At 39.6% G+C, this 20245-nt stretch overlaps 1 protein-coding gene across 7 annotated transcripts in view; it reads right to left on the reverse strand.

Moving 5' to 3' along the window:
• Positions 1 to 2423: 2423 nt before the first annotated feature.
• Positions 2424 to 20245, reverse strand: part of Exn (Ephexin) — a 96230-nt gene continuing 78408 nt past the window's right edge. For all 7 annotated transcript variants that reach the window (XM_090105623.1, XM_090105624.1, XM_090105628.1 and 4 more), the window contains 11 exons: positions 15105 to 15222; positions 11135 to 11279; positions 9361 to 9520; positions 9109 to 9291; positions 8770 to 8974; positions 5804 to 5972; positions 4871 to 5010; positions 4262 to 4411; positions 3723 to 3858; positions 3087 to 3291; positions 2424 to 2620 (listed from right to left, as the gene is read on the reverse strand). In XM_090105623.1, coding sequence (XP_089961749.1) covers positions 2454 to 2620; positions 3087 to 3291; positions 3723 to 3858; positions 4262 to 4411; positions 4871 to 5010; positions 5804 to 5972; positions 8770 to 8974; positions 9109 to 9291; positions 9361 to 9520; positions 11135 to 11279; positions 15105 to 15222 — 1778 coding nt within the window. In that variant the 3' untranslated portion in view covers positions 2424 to 2453. The remainder of the gene's footprint in view (positions 2621 to 3086; positions 3292 to 3722; positions 3859 to 4261; positions 4412 to 4870; positions 5011 to 5803; positions 5973 to 8769; positions 8975 to 9108; positions 9292 to 9360; positions 9521 to 11134; positions 11280 to 15104; positions 15223 to 20245) is intronic.

Consider the following 20245-nt stretch of genomic DNA (forward strand, 5'->3'; position numbering starts at 1 on the left):
TACAACTTTTGTTTGAAATTTTTTCTAGTGCCCATATTTTTTTAGTTGTTGTACGTTCAATGTAGAAATGCCGCCGCTCGGCGGGTGACGTGGCAGGCCAAAAGTTTTTTTACGGATGTAATGAAAACGAAGAAGAAATTTCTAATGCAAGAGGATTGATTTTTTTTTTACTTATAGAAATTTTTTTAATACATTTTTTTAAATATTTTCCTTTCATTTCCTTTTATTTTATTCTTGCATCCGAATATAAAATAATTACTCAATATTATTTGGTTGTACGAAATATGTATCTTGAAATTTTCTATTTTTCGCCCGGTAATCCAACATTAAACGTTAAATAACTCAAAAAGCATTAGAAAGAAAGTTTCAAATAAAGTAATCTTAAAAAGTGGATTATCATTGATTAATCCAATATTTAAAGAGTTACTTGCCAAAAACGATTAAACGGCTCATTAAATACCTAGGTCATAAATCGTAAACGGAAAGTTTTACAACGTATAAAAGATGTACAATTTTACTATCTTCAAAAAAATCCAAATATTTTTTGCCTAATGGATAATTTCCGAGATATCGGCCAAAAACTTTTATTTAAGATTGCGAGCGAAGCTCCACTGGATCTGTCAGCTTTTTGTGCTTTTATGGTCAGTAAGTGACCCTTAACCTAAAACAAAAGTGAAATTGGATGGGAAATTTAGTGCGAATTTGGCTAAATAAAAACAGCTCTATTTAATGGGGTAACAGTAGGTACTACACTACTTTTTCTATCACCAAAGGTGGTTTAAATCATGCAACATAGAAATTAGAAGCGCAAGCTTTTTGTGTCGACTGATAACTTTCGAGTGAGAATTTTTTAGCGCATATTAAGTTTTGTAGTCGGTACCTAGATAATTAAGTTTTTTAAATTTGGTTAGGTACCTTCCAGGTCAGAGCCAGGGTGGGGCAAGCGCCCCACCCTGCCCCACCGTGGCTACGCCCATGCGTGAGATTGAATCTTATTATGTTCAAATGAGAATAAAAGATTGGCACTATTGTTGGTAAAATATAAAAATGAAATTTGCTTTATGGGTTTCCATGTTCTACTATTTTACTATTTAAGAATTATAAAAATTCTTAAGGCAGGAAGGGTAGGACGTGCAGGGTTGAGGTGATGTGGTTAATATAATAAAAGGAAGTTATAAAAAATAAAAACAAATTTATTATGAGAAATTATATTTGATGGTAAATTACATTAACAATAGGTTTAAAATATGGTATAAATGTTTTCTATAAAATAAATTAAATTTAAGTACAAACTAATATTATGGTCGTTTACACTTAAGTGACGTCTTATTAAATTATTATACATACACAAAACAGAAAAATACGACTAACTAACAATTCACGAGGAATATTCGAAATAACTGTACAATTTTTGAAAAAGATTCAATTTTAACGATTTACTCGTCCGCCTATTGACTAGTAGTTTTTAATAGCGGCCAAGTAGGCATAGATCACGAAAATAAAAAAATACATAGAGCAGCCATAGACACTTTATGGAGATGTCTATGGTTGGACGAATTTTAAGCTTATCCTACACAATCTTTATGTACAATAATTTGTTTCAAATCTCATACGTAACTGTACACACTTATATACTCTCATAGAGCAGTACTCGCTAATATAATTTCGTAAGTAAGCACCACTAATTCAGAAGGCGCATCACCACACTTATCGCTAACATTTAGTGCTCAATACAGGCAGTGTTTGGACGGCTTACAAATATTATTAAAACAGTGCAAATAACGTGAGTCAGTCAACACTAATTATATTTGTGTAAACTATCCCTAGATTTCGACACGAACAGTCCATGGAATAAATTTTTTATCGTAAGTATATACAAATGAAAAATACGTTAAATACACTTTTAATTGATTGAATTCCGTATAAAATATCAAAATAATTTATTTCACAGTACAGATTTATTATATTAATTTAATTTCACGATAAGGGTCAAATTACTTAATAGTCGCAGTCACGTTTCCATATTATAGTCACATGGCCAAACAACCAGCAAGGCAAATGAATGCAACAATTCAATTTTGCAATATGAGTCATAGTCTCACATGGCCAAATGGTCAAACTGGCTAGTTAAGCTAATCAAATGATCAAGGACCATAATAAAGACACATGGCTAGGGTCAAATGCATCATTAGTCACACGGTCAAAGTAAATGTCCCAGTAAATGTCCATGACCGGTGGCTACAGAGTAAGTGTAATCAATTTATCAAATGGCCATACAGTCATCATGGTCCAGTGACTATCGAGCAGTATATCAAGTGGTCCGCTTCTTCTGCCCCAGATAAATGTCCATGACCGGTGACCAATAACTACATCAGTAATACTAAGTCATTATATCAAGTGGTCCGTTTCTTCTGCCACAGATAAATGTCCCCGACCAATAAGTAGTCAGTATATCAAGTGGCCCGTTTCTTCTGCCCCAGATAAGTCCCGGACAGCGCCAACAGGCGGTACCGCTGCCGCAGGTTGCGCGCGCGCACGTGCGCGGACGCGATCTCCGCGGTGTAGGATCCCGGGAACCAGCCCGCCTCGCCGTCCCGGGTGCGCTCGCCGTAGTACCAACCTAACAATGAAAATATATTTATTTTATGTTGGCGTTGACATATATAATATACAAACGACTAGACTCACAATCACAATAATATAATAAATAAATAAAACGTGTGCGCTGAACACACATGGCAGAAATGAAACACACACGTCATTAACAAGATTCAAAGATACCAAAATCATCGCCTTACTCCATGACGTGACGGTATTGTCATGACGAAAATTTAAAATTTTAGTCTCAACGCTCTTAAAGAATTTTTACTTCAAAAATACATGATAAAAATACATAAACAGATCTATAGCTTCATATCTAAATTAATTATAGTAATTACAAATAAAATTAGGTATTATGAAATTTGGCAATATCGAATGTTTCGTATTTATTATGACGTATTTTGTTTCATTAAGCAATTGTTAAAACCAATGCTTATTACAAATTATCGAAAGATTAATTAATTTTAATACAACAATGTATTTACCCTCGCTAGTTTTCCTGGTAACATTCACAATATCCCCTTCAGCGAGCGCCAGTTCATCAGGTTGTGCTGCTTTGTACGCATATAGGGCTGCTACTTGGGGACAGTCCCAGCCGGCGTATACTGCGTCGCCCCCGGCGCCTCCGCCCGCGGGGGATAGGGCTTCGCCCCACCGTTGTGCGTCTGTTTCGCTTGCACAGGACATTAGCTGGAAAGAAGGGTGATTTTAGTTAAATATGTGTGATAAAAACATGTTATTGGATTTGGAGTTGATACGAAAGTCACAAAATATCAATTATAAATTCATGAACATTGATCCTAAAGTACATTTTCAAACATTTTTAATTTATTCAATTCATTCAATTATTTTATCATATTTAAAACGAGAAATAGTATTAAAATACGCGATACTACAACATGACCCATGCGGCGTTACCTCGCTCTGAGGCGTTCCGTAAGGCTTGAAGTGCAAGCGAGAGCGCGGAACGACCGACAAAGAAGCACAATCGGATGTTGTCACGTTTAACTATCGACAGTGAACCGACTTTACAGACAACCAATTTTTTTACTACATTTTAAAACCTGAAACAATTTTTTCGTTACACTTCACTTTAAAACATAAATAACATAAATCCTCACCATCTCAACAGTCCGTCCCTCGTGGTTCTCCAACAACGTGAGCAGCAGCGCGTGCTTGGCGCTGGCGGCCGCGTCGCTCGCGCACACGTCCACCAGCGAGCGGGGACAGTGCTCTACTGCGAGGTAGTAGTCCTCGCTGGGGGAGTGGCGGGAATGGTTTTTTTTTTAGTACAGATTAAAAATTTAATTCAGCCAGCGTGAACTTAGATACGGAATGCTTTTCTAAGTAGATATTTAAAAAAATCTTTAGCGGTCAAATGCAAATGTGTAAAATTACGACGACAGATTGAGGTAAATTAAAGAAGAGAATTCCATTCATAAATTTATACTTAGAAAGAAAGAGAAGTAGAAAAAAATAGAAAACAAAAAAGAGAATACAAGTTTTTTTCATTAAATGCTTAGTTGAGTTTCAATTTATAACTAGATGAATTTTTCGTAATTTTTGCAAATGTATTTGCTATCTTATTGTCTCCTACCTCTTAAAGAAAACATATGAATCAATAAATCAATCAATATTAACCAACGTAAACGTAACTTACCTCTTTTTCTTGGTGATAACTAGGTGATCGTTAAACAGGAAGAGATGCAATGGAACTTTCTGGAACTTCTTGCCAAATGTCAGCTTCAGTTCGTCCGTCTTCCACACGAGGTGCGTCATTTCGCCGGAACGAACTAGCCAACGAACTGGCCTGTAAAATTAAAAAAGTCTTTTCATGTTTTGCTGAAAGAACTTCTAACTTTTTATTGGTTTAAACAACTTTCTAAATTATTTTAGTATGCGAAGTTTTAATATACATTGTTTTGTAATAAAGATTGTTCGTAAACTCATAATTTAACGCTAATAATTGCATTTTTTCCTATTTACTCCCTAAATTTACAAAAAAGTTAAGTGCAATAAAGAACTGGACTCACAATCACGCTCAAAAAATCAGAAGAAAACTGTCTACGCGTTTATTGGGCAGAGTTTTCTAATGAGCGTATACAATTAATACGCTTTGATCGTTACTGCCACGAAATAATTTGAACAAAACCGTTCCGACACTTTTGGGTCATTTAACAGGCATTTGTGAGTCAATTTGTTAATAGAATGTCATTTAACAGGCGATTAATTAAAAAAAAAAACAACAAATAAGGGCACATATACACACTTGCGATCACGTCTGGAACACGCGGGCGATAGGTCCGGTGCCGCTCGCAGTGACGGCGGGAAGTGTATGACGGAACTGAGTCGCCACATCTCTTCCAGTCGCTCTGTGCTGCGTGCGCCTTCGTTGCATTGCGATACGAACTGTGGATGGAGTATAGATTATTATAATATGTGACAGAGGGAAGATGGAAGGCTTATATACACAACTAGCTTTCCACCCGCAGCTTCACCCGCGCAGTCAAAGAAAAACCTGCATAGCTCCCGTTCCCGTGGGATTTCCGGGATAAAACCTATCCTATTTCCCGGGGTAAAAAGTAGCCTATGTCCTTTCTCGGGTATCAAAATATCTCTATACCAAATTTCATGCAAATTGGTTCAGTAGTTAAGGCGTGGTTGAGTAACAGACAGACAGACAGAGTTATTACTTTCGCATTTATAATATTAGTATGGGTTATTACTTTAAACCACCATATTATGTACTATACTGTAAAACAGCTTTTAAAGTTACTTGGTGGGTTGTAAATGTGGACGTGGTTTTATAAACTTTAAGTGATATGACGTGATATAGGTATAAAAATATAATTAAAAAAAAAGAGCTTGTGTGCCGAGCACACGTGTCAAAAGTGGCAAGATTCAAAGACACCAAAATCGGTGCTTTACTCCATGACGCGACCTTGAAATTTTACTCTGAACGCGGCTTAGAAATTTTCACTTCAAAAATGGTAATCGGACACGTATAGTAAGGTTTTAGGAGCAAACATTTTCGCACATGCGTCACATTGGAACAGTAATCGTATTGAAAATAAAACTGTTTTAAATTAAAGTAAATGACTCATAACAAATAGTGGTAATTGCAATCAATATCAGTAAAATAAGACAAAACTTCACAAAATAATGACTAAAATTCACGTCTACTAAATGTACAAATTCTCACATCATTAAGCGTAGCGAGCGCATGCATACACCCCTCGTACTCCGTATCGCTGGGCGCCAAGTTGCGCAGCACCGCGTCCAGCAGCAGCGGCAGCCGCGTCACGCGCTGCATCGGCAGCAGCAGGAACGAGTGCAGCGACAGGCTCTGGCACGCGGCGTGACTCTCCAGCCTGGATGGGACATTTTTGTTTTTGTAAATAGAGAGTTGGTTTTGAGTAGTTATAATTGAACAGATGAAGTTCAACTGGTGGGTAAAAAGTTACAATTATAAAACTTTTGCAAATAGGGAGTTGGTAATAGTTTTAAGAAGTTATAATTGAACAGATGAAATTCAACTGGTGGGTAAAAAAGTAACAATTATAAAACTTTTCCATAATAAAACAAACCGCTTTCATTGGAGTAATATTACTTGTCTTCCACATCCTTTTTTAAATGTTATGCTGTTAACGAGAGATTAAAGAAGGCAATTATGTCTCCCAGCCGCTGCAGCGCTCGCACCATGAGCGCCTGGTGCTCGCAGCCGCTGCAGCGCTCGCACCATGAGCGCCTGGTGCTCGCAGCCGCTGCAGCGCTCGCACCATGAGCGCCTGGTGCTCGCAGCCGCTGCAGCGCTCGCACCATGAGCGCCTGGTGCTCGCAGCCGCTGCAGCGCCACACTCACCTGCGCAGCGCCGCGGCGAAGGCGGGCCGCTCGCGCAGCCGCTGCAGCGCTCGCACCATGAGCGCCTGGTGCTCGCAGCCGCTGCAGCGCTCGCACCATGAGCGCCTGGTGCTCGCAGCCGCTGCAGCGCTCGCACCATGAGCGCCTGGTGCTCGCAGCCGCTGCAGCGCTCGCACCATGAGCGCCTGGTGCTCGCAGCCGCTGCAGCGCCACACTCACCTGCGCAGCGCCGCGGCGAAGGCGGGCCGCTCGCGCAGCCGCTGCAGCGCTCGCACCATGAGCGCCTGGTGCTCGCAGCCGCTGCAGCGCTCGCACCATGAGCGCCTGGTGCTCGCAGCCGCTGCAGCGCTCGCACCATGAGCGCCTGGTGCTCGCAGCCGCTGCAGCGCTCGCACCATGAGCGCCTGGTGCTCGCAGCCGCTGCAGCGCTCGCACCATGAGCGCCTGGTGCTCGCAGCCGCTGCAGCGCTCGCACCATGAGCGCCTGGTGCTCGCAGCCGCTGCAGCGCTCGCACCATGAGCGCCTGGTGCTCGCAGCCGCTGCAGCGCTCGCACCATGAGCGCCTGGTGCTCGCAGCCGCTGCAGCGCTCGCACCATGAGCGCCTGGTGCTCGCAGCCGCTGCAGCGCTCGCACCATGAGCGCCTGGTGCTCGCAGCCGCTGCAGCGCCACACTCACCTGCGCAGCGCCGCGGCGAAGGCGGGCCGCTCGCGCAGCCGCTGCAGCGCTCGCACCATGAGCGCCTGGTGCTCGCAGCCGCTGCAGCGCTCGCACCATGAGCGCCTGGTGCTCGCAGCCGCTGCAGCGCTCGCACCATGAGCGCCTGGTGCTCGCAGCCGCTGCAGCGCTCGCACCATGAGCGCCTGGTGCTCGCAGCCGCTGCAGCGCTCGCACCATGAGCGCCTGGTGCTCGCAGCCGCTGCAGCGCTCGCACCATGAGCGCCTGGTGCTCGCAGCCGCTGCAGCGCCACACTCACCTGCGCAGCGCCGCGGCGAAGGCGGGCCGCTCGCGCAGCCGCTGCAGCGCTCGCACCATGAGCGCCTGGTGCTCGCAGCCGCTGCAGCGCTCGCACCATGAGCGCCTGGTGCTCGCAGCCGCTGCAGCGCTCGCACCATGAGCGCCTGGTGCTCGCAGCCGCTGCAGCGCTCGCACCATGAGCGCCTGGTGCTCGCAGCCGCTGCAGCGCTCGCACCATGAGCGCCTGGTGCTCGCAGCCGCTGCAGCGCTCGCACCATGAGCGCCTGGTGCTCGCAGCCGCTGCAGCGCCACACTCACCTGCGCAGCGCCGCGGCGAAGGCGGGCCGCTCGCGCAGCCGCTGCAGCGCTCGCACCATGAGCGCCTGGTGCTCGCAGCCGCTGCAGCGCTCGCACCATGAGCGCCTGGTGCTCGCAGCCGCTGCAGCGCCACACTCACCTGCGCAGCGCCGCGGCGAAGGCGGGCCGCTCGCGCAGCCGCTGCAGCGCTCGCACCATGAGCGCCTGGTGCTCGCAGCCGCTGCAGCGCCACACTCACCTGCGCAGCGCCGCGGCGAAGGCGGGCCGCTCGCGCAGCCGCTGCAGCGCTCGCACCATGAGCGCCTGGTGCTCGCAGCCGCTGCAGCGCCACACTCACCTGCGCAGCGCCGCGGCGAAGGCGGGCCGCTCGCGCAGCCGCTGCAGCGCTCGCACCATGAGCGCCTGGTGCTCGCAGCCGCTGCAGCGCCACACTCACCTGCGCAGCGCCGCGGCGAAGGCGGGCCGCTCGCGCAGCCGCTGCAGCGCTCGCACCATGAGCGCCTGGTGCTCGCAGCCGCTGCAGCGCCACACTCACCTGCGCAGCGCCGCGGCGAAGGCGGGCCGCTCGCGCAGCCGCTGCAGCGCTCGCACCATGAGCGCCTGGTGCTCGCAGCCGCTGCAGCGCCACACTCACCTGCGCAGCGCCGCGGCGAAGGCGGGCCGCTCGCGCAGCCGCTGCAGCGCTCGCACCATGAGCGCCTGGTGCTCGCAGCCGCTGCAGCGCCACACTCACCTGCGCAGCGCCGCGGCGAAGGCGGGCCGCTCGCGCAGCCGCTGCAGCGCTCGCACCATGAGCGCCTGGTGCTCGCAGCCGCTGCAGCGCCACACTCACCTGCGCAGCGCCGCGGCGAAGGCGGGCCGCTCGCGCAGCCGCTGCAGCGCTCGCACCATGAGCGCCTGGTGCTCGCAGCCGCTGCAGCGCCACACTCACCTGCGCAGCGCCGCGGCGAAGGCGGGCCGCTCGCGCAGCCGCTGCAGCGCTCGCACCATGAGCGCCTGGTGCTCGCAGCCGCTGCAGCGCCACACTCACCTGCGCAGCGCCGCGGCGAAGGCGGGCCGCTCGCGCAGCCGCTGCAGCGCTCGCACCATGAGCGCCTGGTGCTCGCAGTACTTCACGTAGGCATGGAAGCGCTGCTCAGCATGCGCACGCACGATATCGCAGATACCAGCGAGAAGTATATTGTCCTGCCAACACCGCTCCATGTCCGCGAGCAGCATTTGTGAACATTTGCGCACTGGAAAAAAAAAAGTTAATTTTAGAACTTGATATCGTTTTTTTGGGTGTATTCGAAAACTTAAAATAGCTTCTCCTGGAAAGAAGATTTACTAAACTTTTGTCACAAAAATGCTGCTAACTAATCGCACTCACCAGGTATAATCGTTCCGAAAAGAGTTTCCCAGTCCTCCTTGGACAGCACACCCGGCTCTCTGAAGGCGGGGTGCGATATGAAATGCGTTTCTAATACGTTTAGGGAATTAAGGTACGAGGCTTCTGAAGTGAGCAACTCGAACTTCGCTTCTTGTAGCTTTTTCTGGGCTGGGGCGAGTGAACCTGAAATAAATATTAATATTAGAACCTACTTTCTATCACGGAAATAAATGAAATAAATAAATAACTCACTCAACACAGCGGAGTTGAGCACCTCGGGCACCTCGCACCAGAGCGTGCGCGCGGGCCCGCGCGGCGCCACTAGTGCCATGGCGGAGGGCCGCGACGCACTGCACGTGGAGCCGCCCGCCTCGTACGCGTCCGAGTCCGAGTCGCCCTCGCGGCACGCAGACTGCACAGTAACCAAGCAGTGTGTATAGGGCACAATTTTGAAATGAAACTTCTTTAGAGTAAAAATTCAAGGTCGTGTCAATACCGTCACGTCACAGAGTAAGGCGACGATTTTGGTATCTTTGCTTCAAAGAAGTTTCACTTCAGACATGTGTGCTAGCACATTATGTGGTATTTTTTTTAAATATGACGTAGGAAGACAAATGGGTAGAGGAACAAAAATAAAGGATCATTATAATGTGTTTACAGAAATTTGGTCACACAGAAATTTGCTGAAAGGTTTTCGTAATGCGTAGTCGTGACGCTTATACATAAATACTAGTACATAGTCCTTTATCTATTTATTATTGACACAATTTACCCTATTCCGCATAACCAAGTTATAATTGCTAGTGCGAAAAACTATAGGAAAAACCGGAACGCAAATTGCCGACGACACCTCATCGGGACCGTGAGAAAGTATCGGAAGTCCTTCATACATGGGCTATTATCTATAAACGGTCGAACAAAAAACACAAAGGTCGTGTGGCAAGGTCGGTGCAATTACGCATAATTAGCGAATCAATTAGCGCGGAAAACTAAGATTAAATTGTTTATGCGTAGGCGCCGCCTCTTATTCATACTACGAGTACATACATGAAATAGGCTAGCTCTGAACGTTCAAACTTTGTTTACACTCAATTATGTTATTCGGTTAATTTAGTTAACGAAGGAATGAAGCCTTAATTGTTATATCATTTGATTGCAAACGCGCTTTCGACATAGCTTAGTTGAATGGATAATCTTTTAGCGTGAACTTGACATAGTTTTGGAGATATTCTATTACAAAATAAACCACAATACCTACAAGGTTATGGATTGCACGTAAGTTTATACAAAAAATGAAGTGACGTATTTGTTTATAATTGAATGTATATCTTCGATCAGTAATAGGGATAAAAGATAGAGATGTTACTTTATTGATTAATTAAACTTTTTCTTATTTTATTTAAATTCAATCTATGCTTACCTATTTTGTGACAAGATTCCGAGAGCCCACATTAAATTATTACTTTGTCACTTCAGAATTTAGTTATTTTAGTTACTTAGCTTGAAATATTACCACGTTTTCTTTGTAAGTACGTAAATCTTATTCACAAGCATAGTAAGGGCAGATGAGTCAGCAGAAGATACTCTGCGGTTAATCACCACGTGCGTAGTGTGTTTGTCACGAAGCAATACTAGGTATAATTTTAGTAATATTTTTTGTAACAAGAAAAGGATGATAGCAAATATATCGTTCCGTATTTTTTGTGTAAGTCATCGTATGTATTTGTAAATGGAAAAATTAAAATTGAAGAAACATCCAAAACAAATTGATCTGTTATTTTTTGTGGTTAAATTCAAATTTAACAAATAGTGCTCAGTTACTGTAAAACTACTGTATTCAAATAAAAAAGACATTCCCTAAAAATCAGGTAATTATCAATTTTTAAGTATAATAACAACCGAAAAATTACTTATTTTTGTTTGTTATTATTACTTAAAAATTCCTGAAATAACTAAAAACTACACCTTCCTTTTCTAAATTACATACAATATAACCCCAAAATCTTCCTAACCCTTTCCCACTCACCTCAACTTTAGCAGCGTTATAGAACTGGTACAATGGTTCGTGCGTGAACAGCGAGTGTGGCAGCGGAGACGCCGGGTGCGAGCCTGAGGACGCGCCGGAGGAGGAGGATATGTTGCCCGCTGGGTACAGACCCGCTTCTGCATACCTGGGGATTGGTTTATAATTTATATAGAGAAGCTAAGAATATTGAGACTTATGAGTAGCTGTGCTCCGCAGTTTCACCCGCATTGCTCCGCTCCTGTTGGTCTTAGCGAGTTGATATATAGCCTATAGCCTTCCTCGATAAATGGGCTATCTAACACCGAAATTTTTCAAATCGGACCAGCTTCCTGAGATAAGCGCATTCAAACAAACAAACTCTTCAGCTTTATAATACATATTAGTATAGATTATATTATAAGTAAAAGGTGTAGATAGCTTTAAAATGGGAGTAGCACGTATAAATGTGACTAGTTATCCAGAATTTACAGAAGAGGTTCATTTTTGCTCACGATAATTGAATCATGCCATCTTACTTTGACGTATAATCGTGTGTGCGAATGATCCATTCAAATGGACAAACCTAGTCTTACTCCCATAGCAAGTTACACTTTTAACATCTCTTTTTGCTTTGGGGCTTAAAATTTTTACTTGTAGTTATACAATACAGTAAAATAATATTTTTGCATAAACCTCAATGTGGGTCGATGCACCTTTCTTTATCGACAGTCTGTATTTTGTAATAAATCTGAAATTTCTACTCAATTAACGCAATTAAGTGTAGAAACACTTGAAACCTGATCACGTTAATATAGTCGCTTGCGTTTCGTTTCGGAAGTTGCCAATATAAAAAGGAATGCAGTCACTTAAACAGGTTTCGAACATTTATCCGACGATGTAAGATCGTGTGAATAATGACAGCAAAAAGAAAAAGTTTTTATGCAGGATTTAAATTAAAAATGTCCATCTAGCTGGACTACCTTCTTGGCATAGTGGCTAAGGTGTGAGCAGAATTCTAGAGGTGCTAGGTTCGGTTATGGGTAGATAATAACAAGAAAAAGTAACGGTATGTAGTGAACAGAACATTTAGGTACTTCGGGCATGTAAAGATATCCTTTACGGGCAGAATTCAAGAGGTGCTAGGTTCGGTTATGGGTAGATAATAACAAGAAAATGAATCGGTTTGTAGTGAACAGAACATTAAGGTACTTCGGGCATGTAAAGATATCCTTTATGGGCAGAATTCAAGAGGTGCTAGGTTCGGTTATGGGTAGATAATAACAAGAAAAAGTAACGGTATGTAGTAAACAGAACATTTAGATCCTTCGGGAAAGTAAGGATATTTCCTTTACGGGTTTGCCAAAAATTTCTGATATGTTTTTGCTATACACCAAAAGAGGACATGGGATACCTACTGTATAGTCATCTAGTAGGCCATGATAGAAACGTATAGTAAATCTATTATATACAGGAAAATGAGTAAAAGCTTTAATTATATGTGAGAAACTTTCGTTTCCACCAGGAAAGAACGTGACGTGAAGATTATTTAATGACTAAATCCAGGAAGTGTATACTTATGTTTGTTGATACATAATATATTATCATCTATCGCAATATATATAACTAGGTTTCCGCCCGCGGCTTCGCCCGCGCAGTCAATAACGCGAAAAACCCGCATAGTTCCCGTTCCCGTGGGATTTCTGGGATTGCGTCATTTTCCCGGGATAAAAAGTAGCCTATGTCCTTTCTCGGGTATCAAAATATCTCCATACCATATTTCATGAAAATTGGTTCAGTAGTTTAGGCGTGATTGAGTAACAGACAGACAGACAGAGTTACTTTCGCATTTATAATATTAGTATGGATTAAGTTAGTAAATTAGTTCTTCAAAAGAAAGTACGATGATGATGAATAGGCTAATTTTAAAAGCCAATCTATATATATAAAAATGAAAACCGTTTCGCGTTGTCACGGCATCACGTGTGAACGGCTGAACCGATTTCGATAATTCTTTTTTTATTATATTACTTGTAGTACGAAGATAGTTCTTATGTAGAGAAAACGTAAATATGTACCACGGGCGAAGCCGGGGCGGACCGCTAGTTTAGAATATAATTTATTACCTACTTTATAAAAGTACCTACTGACTTTTGCAATTACATACAACCAAGCAAATCGAACCAATAGCTGTGCCAATAGTTATAAAGATTTCTTCTTTGTATAATAATAAGTTTGTTCGGTAAAAGCTTTCACAGCATTTCACTTCCATTCCACAAAGCACTCGACATAATTATATGCATTTGTATAGAAAACGAGCTTAAGCGACCCAAATCTTAAAATAAAAGTTAATATAAAAAGAATTATTTCTTGCATTGTATAATAGTTACATTGATGAATGAATGAATTAATTAAAAAATCCATTAGGCTCTTAATATGTTAATTTTTTATTTATTACTACGAATGCAAGAGCCATTTTTTAAGGACATTTTAATTCTCTGGTTTATTATAATTTATAAGTTATTTCTATTGTGTATTTATGTTAAAAAAATATAAATCAAATTTAATTAAAAAAAAATGAGATAAAAATAAGAACATACCAAAATTATCGCAATTCCATTTTTAAAACTTTTTAAAATCCCGAATCGCACCACAGATACGTTACGAAAGAGACAGCAAAAAAAAAGCACAGAGTATTTAAAATTTAACGGTTTATTAACGAACCGTTTCCGTTAATGTTTTGTTTGGTGGCGAGAGAAAAACATGACTGAGGATTCGTAACACCGATGACCGGTATTGCTGATATACTATATACTTATAAACGATTATTGAGTTGCAAAGAATAAGCGGTCGCGGTTTGCACGAGCGATTTTAGAAGCGACGAGCAATTTATTGTTAGAGCAAAATATAGGTATTTATCTATACGGTTCCTTTAATAAACGTTGTGGCATCGTAATAAATAGTAATTGCAAGAAGTGCGAGTGAGAAGACAAATATGCGAGCGGTTCTTTTTTTGCTTACTATGTGGGTCATGAGTCAAGGTCATCATTTGGAAATTACTATCACGCTAGAACATTTGCTCTCAGAAATTTAGAACATCCAAAAGGTCACAGGTATTAGTATAACAAAGACTGAATTTATTTAAGTCCATTTTCATAAAAATCGAACCGCGTGCTCTTATAACCTGTGCCAATAACGGTGGAGCAAACTGGCTGGTGAGTCACCGCGACGTCATCGCAATCACTCCACGTGAACTTAACTATTATAAAGAGCAAGAATTGGAGACTTTATATTCTATATAGGGATTTAATTTTGATTGGATTATCCTGATTATAGTTACCATAATGTATCAGGGATATACGGTGTGGGTTAGTAACAAATTAATATAAGAGCAAGAATTGGAGATTTAGTTATTATTCTGTATAAGGATTTAATTTTGATTGGATTATCGTGATTATAGTTACCATAGTTTAGGATATGCAGTGTGGATTAGCAACAAATTTATTTTTGAATTACGACGAAGAAGAGTATTAGTTTGTAGCCTTGTTAGATTTACAGGAAATTAATGCTATTGGTATAAGTAATGAGGATTCTAACTTTACCCGTTATTTCAAAACTGAAACAGATGTTCAGTTGGTTCAATCTACCAGCTATACCAAATCTAATAGGTATCTAGCTACTGTGTACTACGGTTCTGTTTCAAAGGTTGGCTATATAATTATTTATATAGCCAACCTTTGAAAGAGTACCGTAAACAGCTTTTTGGCAGTTGTGTAATAAGGTGACTACATTGTCTCTATTTGCAACAAAGCTATCTACCCCCATCACAACTTGACCTAATTCACACAAAGATCTCTTTCACTCTATAAAGTCAGTGCCATATAGTCGCACCAAAGCTCTCTTCTACCACGTACATTATAGAATCTACGAGGTAGACTGTATAGACAGTATGTGCTAATTTAAAACAGAACAAATTAAACATTCTAGAACATACCACGAAGAGTTGGAAGTCTGCGCTGACGCAGTATCAGCGCCGCACTCCGCGTACCACGAGGTTCGTGTTCGCGGCGTCTTCTCCTTCCTTGATAGCGTCGGCAAGAGCCGTTTCAGTTCTGTTACATAAATATATAAAATTATTAAATAGTAGACAATTATAGTATTATAAGTAAAAAGGTGTAGATAGGTTACTAGCACATTTGATCGTCCAAAACGGCACACTAGTGCACATACGATCCGACTTCCAAGTAAGAAGCATGTTTCAATTAACGAGAGCGGGCAACAGAAGTCAATTCTGGCTAATATAAGCCACATTTTAGTCTATCTACACCTTTCTACTTATAATATCAAGACAGTAGCACAGTATACAGAATACAAACAGTAGCGAAACTTCCTATGAAACGTTCGAAACATTCACACAACAGCCGACGACCGATTATAAGTCTTGTCGTCTTGTGAGTTTCGTGCGTTTTGTAGGCAGTTTCGCTACTTTTCGTATTCTGTTAACAGTGATAATAGGTACCTACAAGATGAAAACAGTGAGCGAAACTTATTGGATTATTGGTTTGCCCTAGATTGCGTATTGAGATCTAGAAATACAGTTCAACAGTTCTTTACAATGTTTCAAAACCTGGATTTTAACATTTATTAGCCATAGTTGATAAAATATACTTAAAAAAAACATATTAAAAAAAAATAATAATACAGTCTCACTCACTGAATTACAGCGTAAAAAAATAAATTGTGGTAACATAAAAAATTGCCAAAATTAAAAAAAAAATTGACCACAACTTATTCTATTTAGAAAATTTTAACAAAATATATATGTCAAAATAGTACATAAAGAGCTGACTTTATGATGTGCAAAGGTTTGTTAGTAAACACGATAAGACCAATGTAATTGAATAGATAACATCTGTCAAATTATATGTCTACTAATTATTTGTACGATGAGTTCATCGCAATTAATTATATTTGTTACAAGACAATGTATTTCATGATATCTAATTAAGTAACAAAAACAGCATTGTCCTAAAAAGTTTGCAAATAACACAAAAAATCGGATCATATTTAGTCAGATACAACGAAGGTCGTTCAATCACAAATTATACAATGTAACAAAACGTCATTTTTTACCTCCCACAATGTCTTTTCAAGATATGTAAGGACGAAATGACTATGTGTAAAAAATTAAATATAGTCAGCGCTCAATGTACCAACACAAAGGACATTATGTGTCGCATTCTCATATAGTGCACAGATAATAAAACATGCAAATTACATGCTTTAGAAAACGTCACTCACGGCCCATCACCATCGATGCTATTTTTTTTAAACATTACAATTCTAACATCACTTCTCACAACACTGGCACATAATAAAACTAAAAAAAAAACTATATTAAAAATAAAACATATTTGCCGCCAGTAACAAAATTCAAACAAAAAAATACTATAAACAATTTAAAGCACCGTTTGAAATTCGAACGTGCACAGAGTATAAAAGTGGAAGGACAACTGATGTAACTACGCCTTTGGTCTGTCACCCACGTTTGTCTGATGCAACGAGCCAGCGGTTCTCAATGTGGGAATTGGAACGAAAACATTGTTGCTTTGTTTACGACAATTATGGGAGATTATCTACCGATATAACCTGAAGAGTTACAGTGCAATTTATAAACGAGGTTAAAATCATAAACAATGTAAAATTTATGTTTAAAAAGTAATAAAAAAATATTTTGTAAGAGACATTGAAGTAGTATAAATTATTGTATACCGTTGGAGGTTCTATTGTCTATTATATTTGTTTTTTTAAACGCCTGATGTTGAATTTCATAGAATATGACTATATTACACTTATTGGTTTTTAATACCAAAAGTATGAAAACCAAAATACTTTGAGAGTCACTGGCGCTATACGTAATTTCAGTCTAAGGAAAATCGTTGCAATCATTCTCTTTGTTTATTACAATTCTTGATCTCTGCACTGCAATTATCTCGAAGAAAATTTTATTAAATAAATATAATTTTTCATTGGTCTCTTATTCTTTATATTTTAATATTTCGGTCGTTAAATTGAATAAAGAACAAAAATCTAATAAAAAATAAATATAAAAAATACCTACTGTGATTTTGATTACATAATTTAGTCAATATGTAGCATGCATGTGATCTTAAATATTAATTTGTATTATATCGAAAGAAAATATGTGTGTGTGAAATGTTATTGCGTCGCAGTAAAATAGAAGGTTTTACAGGAGATATGAGGTATAAAACCCGAATCCAGCGTTTTGTGGAAAAAATCCTCAAAGACGTTAAAAAAACATATTTTTTGTTAAGTACTTAGGTATTTAATATTTTATCTTTATCAGCTGGGCTTGTACACTATTAAAAAAAAAGAAAAATAAAACAATTTAACAACAAAATTATGTTTTTATCATTGCGTTAGAGACAACACAATTATTGTCGAATCTTTTATACTTTATTTCGTGGATCTACTAAATGAAATAAGTAGGAACTGGTATTAAATATTTTCAGAAACAATTGTCGTAAGATTAGTGTTATAAAACAGCTTGCATTTATAGACCTTGGTCTTTCCAGACTCAGCATCATATAAGGTTCTTGAGTCTTTGGCTTAAGCCATAACAAAGTAACTGTGTTACATCGTTAAATAATCTATTGTACTGCGACATAAATAAATAATAGATAATAGAGACAGTGCAAAACATACAGCATGACAGCGGTGCCGTGTAACCATAACCATCCCCTGCTCATTGGATAGTTCATATAAACTTAATTAATTTATTTAATTAATTTAATTCTTAATTAATTTAATACTTGACCAGATTCATAATAACCCTTTGTTGAAAAAAAAAATCGACTGCAGTTAAAAATAGTTTGGAAAATCCAAAAGTGCACGCCTCATAATTTTTTTTTAATAATTATTTATTAATTATTATTTTTGTTTATTTAATAACAATTAAACCACATCGAATCAGACCCTGAAAAATGAAAGGGTTCTATTCCTGAGCATACTCAAGCGTAAGAGAAAAAAGATGTAAAATTTTCGTCGGCGCCATATTGAATTTTAGTTTTGACCTCATATTGGTTAATAGATACCCCAATAACCATGAAAATGACACCCATGACGAAAATATGTAAAATTTTCGTCGGCGCCATCTTGGATTTTAGTTTTGACCTCATATTGGTTAATAGCTACCCCAATAACCATGAAAATGACACCCATGACGAAAATGTGTAAAATTTTCGTCGGCGCCATCTTGAATTTTAATTTTGACCTCATATTGTTTAATAGCTACCCCAAAAACCATGAAAATGACACCCATGACGAAAAGATGTAAATTTTTTGTCGGCGCCATCTTGGATTTTAGTTTTGACCTCATATTCGTTAATAGCTACCCCAAAAACCATGAAAATGACACCCATCACGAAAAAAAGTCAAATTTTCATCAGCGCCATCTTGGATTATAGTTTTGACCTCATATTCGTTAATAGCTACCCCAAAAACCATGAAAATGACACCCATGACGAAAAGATTTCAAATTTTCGTCGGCGCCATCTTGGATTTTAGTTTTGACCTCATATTGGTTAATAGCTACCCCAAAAACCACCCACATTTGCAAATGTGTTTGCTACTTAGGAAAAGTTCAGATTTAAAGATATAAGTAGGTAATGTGACGAATTTAATTTATTTCATTCCGACTGTTTCTCGGAATAACATACATTTACTAAGAATTGCATACAATGCCGGTTTTAATATATTGCCGGTAACATAATATTATGTATGATAATAATTCTTAAAAAAGTATTTTATACATTTCTTAAAAAGCTTCGATATTGTATACAATAATACAATTCATATTCAAATTGTTGTAAAATAGTCACACTTTTTTAAGTTGGTTGAATACACTAAAATACTATAAGGATCGTACCTACTAATAAAAGTAACAAAATGAATTTTTAAAGTTCCCAGTAATCTTCTGGAATCAATTTCAATAAAAATATAAAAATTCACTTCAAAAAAAAAAAAAAAAAAACAGCCGAGTTTTTTTTTGTTTATTTAATAACAATTAAACCACATCGAATCAGACCCTGAAAAATGAAAGGGTTCTATTCCTGAGCATACTCAAGCGTAAGAGAAAAAAAAAGATTCGATTAGTAAAGTATTTCGGTCGCTATCGTGTTAACAAGAAAAAGGATCCGCACATACAGACACACGGACGTCCAAGACAGAACTTTTTTAAACTGTTTTTTAACTAGTTTAAATAACAAAAATGACATCAAAAATATCATGAACGTTAAAAATAGTGTTTTTTCTTAATATGTGTGTGTATGTATTATCTTACAAGTGCAATGTATGATACATAAAGACATTTTAAGTTTGAAAAATCAGATGTTTTGCGCGAAGCGACAGTAGTACCCACCTCAACGCTTCGCTTATGAGGCGTGCAATTGTTTATGATTTTCATTGATACCTACCCTTTAAAGTATTAATTATATTAGATACCTAACTTGAATTTGAATCTCAAGTTAACTGTGTTCCTTTTGCCTCATTCAGGTAAAAATAGGGTATTTACTTTTGACTTTTCAGTTATTATTTTATAAATACTATTTTTTTCTGAACAAATAATGGAATCAAACTTGCTTCCTATGAGGTTGCACATATAAAACAAAAGCATTATTAAACAGGTAGAAACTTCAAGAATATACTTCGTCACAATACACGTGTTTATTATAGAGGTAAACATGAACATAAAACATTTTTAACATAACGACAATTATATTTATCTGTCCACGTCTTTCCTTGTAGGTAAGTCCATTAAAACATTGTTATTTGCTTAAAAATTTATTTTAATATTATATGACAATTTATTTTAAATATTATTTATTTAATTATGAGTTTAACGTGGAAGAGATGGATAATTCTTAGATCCTAATGATTCATCAGATACATAAAATAAATTATTGTGTACTTGCTAATGATCTTATTATTACTTGTAGATGCACAAAATTGGTCCCTATAATATAGTTGAATATAATTATCTACTACAAATTCAAACTCAAAAATTTATTTATTCAATTAGACTTCTTCTAGGAGCACTTTTGAATCGTCATAACA

Source organism: Colias eurytheme, chromosome 9, assembly GCF_061535395.1.
Source record: "Colias eurytheme isolate Ceu_HAF_F1 chromosome 9, ilColEury1 Martin Lab GWU primary, whole genome shotgun sequence".
Classification (NCBI taxonomy): Eukaryota; Metazoa; Arthropoda; class Insecta; order Lepidoptera; family Pieridae; genus Colias; species Colias eurytheme.